At 41.1% G+C, this 6,000-nt stretch overlaps 1 protein-coding gene and 1 non-coding gene across 2 annotated transcripts in view; both read right to left on the bottom strand.

Moving 5' to 3' along the window:
* The window catches only part of LOC146454326 (mRNA-capping enzyme-like), a 55,814-nt gene that overhangs the window by 34,657 nt on the left and 15,157 nt on the right, over window positions 1–6,000 (bottom strand). Inside the window, exons 10-14 of the mRNA XM_085095544.1 lie at window positions 5,054–5,189; window positions 3,650–3,721; window positions 2,781–2,861; window positions 1,894–1,977; window positions 385–453 (exon numbers count right to left, since the gene is read on the bottom strand). Of these exons, the coding sequence (XP_084951670.1) occupies window positions 385–453; window positions 1,894–1,977; window positions 2,781–2,861; window positions 3,650–3,721; window positions 5,054–5,189 (442 nt within the window). The remainder of the gene's footprint in view (window positions 1–384; window positions 454–1,893; window positions 1,978–2,780; window positions 2,862–3,649; window positions 3,722–5,053; window positions 5,190–6,000) is intronic.
* Window positions 5,681–5,778, bottom strand: Trnai-aau (transfer RNA isoleucine (anticodon AAU)). The gene is made up of 2 exons: window positions 5,742–5,778; window positions 5,681–5,716 (listed from the first exon to the last, which is right to left on the bottom strand). It is a non-coding gene; the product is annotated as a tRNA-Ile (tRNA).

Here is a 6,000-nt window from a genome sequence, read left to right on the forward strand (position 1 = left end):
AACACATCTTGTCTTTGGTCTCATTGCCATACAATCGACCGTATGGAAAAACATGGCGGCTGTACATTTTACCACAATACCTTGCGAACCTGACACAGCCAAGAGGCACATAGAAAGCCACATTTTGTTGTTGTTGTTGTTGCGATATTCATCCCTGTACTAACAACATTGTGTATGCTAGGTTTGAAGTTCATAGAACTTTTCTGTGCGTTTTTATGAGCGTTCTAAGGATTTTCGTACGCTAAGAATTATGAGTCAACGTACCAGCCGCAATCTTTCATGGTACAGTAGATTGAACAACGATTCAATTGGGAATAAACAAAATGAAGCCTCCGCTCAGATCTTTTCGTTCTCCTTGTTCGTGTTAGTTTATTTTTTGCTAACCTCTTCCGCTGGATTGAATATAAGGCCGTCATTTTCGTGGCTAAGTTTTGGACTCCAGTGTTCAAGAATCTGTAGAGAGAAAAAACAAAGATGATGAAGGTTCACTGAACTGCCAATACCCTGGGTAGCAAGTGTTTCCGTTTGCGTTCTTCGCTTTTTGACCGCGCGGATATTGCGACGAGAGCGAAAGAAAAGCGTGTTCACACAATGGAAAATGCACACGGGCTAAACTGCGAAAGGAAAAGACCTAACTGACACTGCCCATTCAACAAACGTTTGGAGAGAACTCGGAAACAAAGGAACAGTGCTCTTCTCTCAGGCCCGTAGCAGGGGGAGGGGCAGGGGGGGCTTGAGCCCCCCCCCCCCCCAGAATTTTTGGAAGTTACAAAACAGTTTGCCAAAACATAATTAAACCAAATTAATGTGCAGCAATCAGTCTTAAACTCTGACGCTGCAAATGCCTTTTCACAGCCCTTTAAAAATGTGCTTACCACCTTTCAGTTTCCTTCGCCAACAGTTTGTTTTTATAAACAACAACAACAAAGGTACTCCTACCTTGTGAATCGGAAATAAAAACCAAAATGGATCGACATCAACCAATCTTAAGCCCTAAAAGCTGTTGAAATAAACTACTTGTTTTCTAAGGCATCCGATCATTTATAGCAATACAAATGTCCTTAGACCTCCTTAGCGTATAACAATTTAGTGTTCGCGCATTGTCGAAAGACACACAAATATGTCCTGTCAAGAGCCAGAGAAAAAATTCTCCCACAGTCGGATTCTTAGTGCCCGGTTAAAGCCAAATTATGAAAGAGAAAGAAAAATTCGTCGTCGTTTGTTTACGTCCTCCTTCAAACGTGAAATTAGGAAACTTAACATGGTAGTCCACGTAAAAGAAACGGCAAAAAGGATGTACCAAAAAGTGTGCAAGTGTGCAGGTGCAAAGTTATTGTTTTACTTACTAAATCTACTTTTTTTCTGTCTTTTTTATGTTGTCGTTGCATCTTAAACTCCCTAATCAGTCTGGTTTTTGGGGGGTGACGGGGGGAGGGGGGGGAGGGTAGTTTTGTTTAACCATTTTGCTGAGCCCCCTCAGTTGTTTTAGCCTTGCTACGGGCCTGTCTCTTTACACTGCGCTTTTGTCGGTCAAGTGTCATGCAGGAAATGCCTGCTCCTCTAAAGAGCCTGCTCTGTTACCGGTTAATGTCCTTAACCCTTCCAGGTTTACCGAAGCCCTAATATCAAAGAACAAATTCTCCTATCTTGTCCCCATACTTTTCTTACAAAAGTACTCGGGAGAAAGTACTAAAACATCAAGAAAAGCAGTTCACCTTGGGTGATCATATCCTTAACTCTCATGATCTCAAGGGTTGAATAAGCATTGATATTACAAGGAAAATTTGATGCTGATCACTGTTAGGGCTTAAAACTGGGTGGGTTCTCTTCAAATAAACTTGTTATGATCAGTTCTCTTAGGCCCGCTGGCTGCCGGTTACAATATATACTAACCCATTCAGCTTTTTCCACGGGGAAAAATTTTTTGGCTCGTATACTGAACGGCTCTTTTGACTTGTCAAACAGTCCTTGCTGAGCCTGTAAGAGAAAGTACACAACAAAATTAAAAATAATGTTATCTCTTTAACGCCGGCCATACCATGCGCGCAGACTCCGAAGGGCATTGTGCGCAGACCTTTTACATTATTGGTTGCTCGTATTATGTGATTGATAAAGTCGCGCTAGGAGCCTGATGACCCACAAGGCCGGGCCTTTACCCGGTTTCTGAGCATGAAGTAACTAACAGTATAACTGCTATTGACTAGTAATAATCAAAAATTAGGGAGTGCGTTCGATGATCTCGATACCAGGCTCTCTCTCCTTTGCCAAGGTGGTGATGATGTCATCCGCCCCTGCAAAATCTGCGGGAGGTGCCAGATACGCGTACCAAGATCCATTCATTCATTCAGTGAATCAACGTTGTCCCATACAATCTCGATTCCAATCTGTATTAGGAGTGCGTTCTTGCTGCGTCAAACGCAATTAATGCATGAGACCATCGCAATCTTGTTATGTACGCAACTTGGACGGCTGCAAAAAAAAAGCCTGAAAAGGCTGAATGATTTTAGGCTTTCTTTTTGCGGCCGCCTAATTTTCGTAATTAACTGCGATAGTCTCATACGTTTATTTATTCTTTCATCCGCAGCGAGTGAGAGAGAACCAAAAACAATCGTGCCTCGCTTGCACGCATTTTCCCGCGCTTTACGCCGGTTACATGTATTTGCTTCGAGTTCTGATTGGTTCCTTGTGCTGTTTACGTCTGTTGTGATTGGTCAGAGTAATTACTTTGGTTTTGGTTTCACGACACTCAGATGAAACCGCTCTAAACTCTAATGACTTACTGCTTGGCTGCGAGCCATCTCTATCTCTTTTTCAATGCACACCATTCGTATATCATGAATCTGTTTGCCCACTTCCTGACCCTGTTAGAAAGAAGGGAAATTAAAATTTGAGAAAACTTCTAAATTTTCCTTTGTATCAATCAATCAATCAATCAATCGATCGATCGATCGATCGATCGATCAGTCAGTCAGTCAGTCAGTCAGTCAGTCAGTCAGTCAGTCAGTCAGTCAATCAATCAATCAATCAATCAATCCATCAATTGATTAGTCAATCAGGGCCCGGTTATTCGAAAGCCGATTTACGCTAATCCTCAATTAAAAGTTAACCGAGGTTTTCATTTCGCTCATTGAAAATGTTTTTAAAAGCATGAAAAGCTAATTTTAAGCCAGTGGTAAAGAAAACTACGAGACAAAACCAAAAGAACAGAATTAAACTTGAATCAAAGTTCACTTAAAGCCAGGATTAAGCCGCTGTTACACGTTGAAACTTTTATCTGAAACTTGTGTGCAACGGCGCTGCAAAACAAGTTTCAGCAGGCGTTGCAACTTGTAACATGGTCGGTTTCGTGAAACGTTTTCGAACTTCCGTTGCGAGACAAGTTTCACGAAAAGTAGAACCGCTTTCTACTTCTGCAACGGCTCACAACGGTCGCAGTGGTGAAAAAACAAGAGTTTCGCCGTGTAACACCACCTCGTGAAACTGGTCTCGTTCGCCATTGCACACTAGTTTTAGCTAAAAGTTTCAACGTGTAACGGCGGCTTTAGCTCAGTTCAGTGCGCTTTGGACAATTGGGCCGAGATTTGTTCTTATCACTGAAAGGAAGCGACACAGAATGGTACAAATCTTCAAACCAGCAAAAACAACTTACTTGAAATACGATTATGTCGTACACCAGGTATCTGGGGTGAGTTCTTCCATTCTCTTTATCCAGAACCATTTCCTAAATCGAAGACAAGACAGAATATTCCTCACTTAAATAAACAAAAACTAGTAAACTAGTAATAACCAAAGATTACGGAGTGCGTTAAAATGTTTTACAACTATATATATATAATAGTGAAAAGGGGGTCTGGAACCGAGATTAAGAAAAACAATCTTAGCAATAAATGATATATATAGCAGGGTTTTCATTTGAGGCCGGAGGCCGGACGTTTTGTCCGGTCGTTTGCCATTCCACTTCCGGTACTTTGAGATCAATATTGGCGATTTTTTTTACTACTGTATTATATATTTTTCTTACTAAGGTATCTCATGAACATACTGACTAGAGGATAACAGAATAATCAATTACATTCTTCAAAACGGCCATATAACTCTCTTTTCTTTGCTTATTAAGCGGCGGGATATTTTATTGGTTTCCCCTCTTCATTTAAACGGAATTAAAATGACTATGTCGTTCTCATTCCTGCTCGGCCAAGTCTTGAGGGAAATCCCAAGGTAAAACACGCAACTTGTGTTAGTCAATTTGTTGAGAGAATGAAGAGGATAAGCGGAGGAGAAGATAAGCGGAAGATAAGAGGAGCTGCTCTTGGGCTTTGCGAGGTGGACTGTGACACAGACAGTGATGATTCAGCTTTTGGCTCAGACCTTGATGAATAGACTACACTCTTGATGAATGGACTACAACCCAGGTTACCAAACATTTTTGAAAATCAAATAAATTCGCAATGATAAGCCAATGAAAATTCTGTTGTTGCCATTCTCCCTACCCCTCCCCCTACCAACTGACCATTTTCATTCAGTAATTTACTTTTTAAAGAGAATTTTAGTGAGCTCCAGCATTGCCTAGGAAACTGTTTCCTTAGTTCCAGAAACGCTGGAAATGGCGTTTCTGAGGTATTCTATTTTAAAAATTCCCTGGGGAGCATGCCCCCCAACCCCCCTAGGTGCTTGCGCCTTACGGCGCCAAGAAAACATTCACGTCCGGTGCTTTCACAAGTATGTCCGCTACTTTACAAAACAGTTGAAAAACCTGATATATTTGTAAAAATTTTAACGATCACTTTTGAAAATGTATGTTGACTAGCACACGAAACGTCAAGTTAAATAAAATGCGCAAGTTTATTATGTTTGTCACCGCTGTTTGTATTTTATTTCTGATCAAATTCATCTAACTTTCCGAAGATGAACGCGATTCAAACAGATGAAAACAGCTTCCTGAACTCTCCGACGGTATTTGAAAAAGTTGGGCCAACGATTTCAAAGTGTTTCTCGTCAACGCGCGCATGCGCCTGGGATGACATAGCCCCTTTAAGTGTGTATCTGGACTTACCCCGTCTAACAAAGTGTCGTAGACATGTTCTTTCGGGAGTTTTCGCTGAGGGAAATGAAACTGTGGTGCAGCGAACACATTGTTGTCTCTGTCAATGAGATATATTTCTTTTTCTTTTAAAATAAGCATCATATACCTAAAGAAGGAAAAATAAGTTATGAACGTTTGGTTTATCAACGGTAAATTAGTCAACGCAAAGAGATTCGAGTGCTTACGTTTCGAGAGTTAGCCCTTCGTCAGAGCGAATCAAGGAATTGTGGGTTGTTTGTGTTTATATAGTGAGCAGTGGAGCTACGCTATTGGTGGAAGCACGGTAACGAGTCTTGTGTAGCTCAGTGGTAGAGCATCCGATCTTGTAATCGGAAGGTCTTAGGTTCGACTCCTGATAGGAGCACTCGGATTTCCTTTCTCCGAGGATGCCTGTGTCAGTTACTGAATACTACATCATTCTCAAGAATAAAGTAGTCGGATGAAAAGCGTTCGTTTATTTGAGTTTTGTACGAACTCAACCGTTATTCAACAGTTGTAACCAACACAGTTTATCGGTTAGATCTTGATGATTTAAACAAACAAAAAAAAAGGAGAAAAAAAAAAAAAAAGAAAAAGAAAAAAAAAGGCAAAAATATATGGTCCGTGAGAGGCTCGAACTCTCGACCTCAGCGTAGCCAGGGGATCAGAGATCCACACATATTAGCACCGCGCTCTGCCGACTGAGCTAACGGACCACTGCAATTATAACATAGAAAAATTTGAATATCTGAAGTACGCCAAGATGATCTCATTCTAAACATGGTATTACTCCGCGCAATGCGCTCTCGTTGAAAAGCAACGGTAACCGACAAGAGAGTTGCGAAGTAAACTGTCTTTAAACAAAATGCGAAAAAGCGGCTTCCCGATACGGACCGTCATTTACGATTGCAGTCTGTAATTTGGAACGCTTCTCTATC

Source organism: Pavona decussata, unplaced genomic scaffold, assembly GCF_977016875.1.
Source record: "Pavona decussata unplaced genomic scaffold, jaPavDecu1.1 SCAFFOLD_302, whole genome shotgun sequence".
NCBI lineage: Eukaryota > Metazoa > Cnidaria > Anthozoa > Scleractinia > Agariciidae > Pavona > Pavona decussata.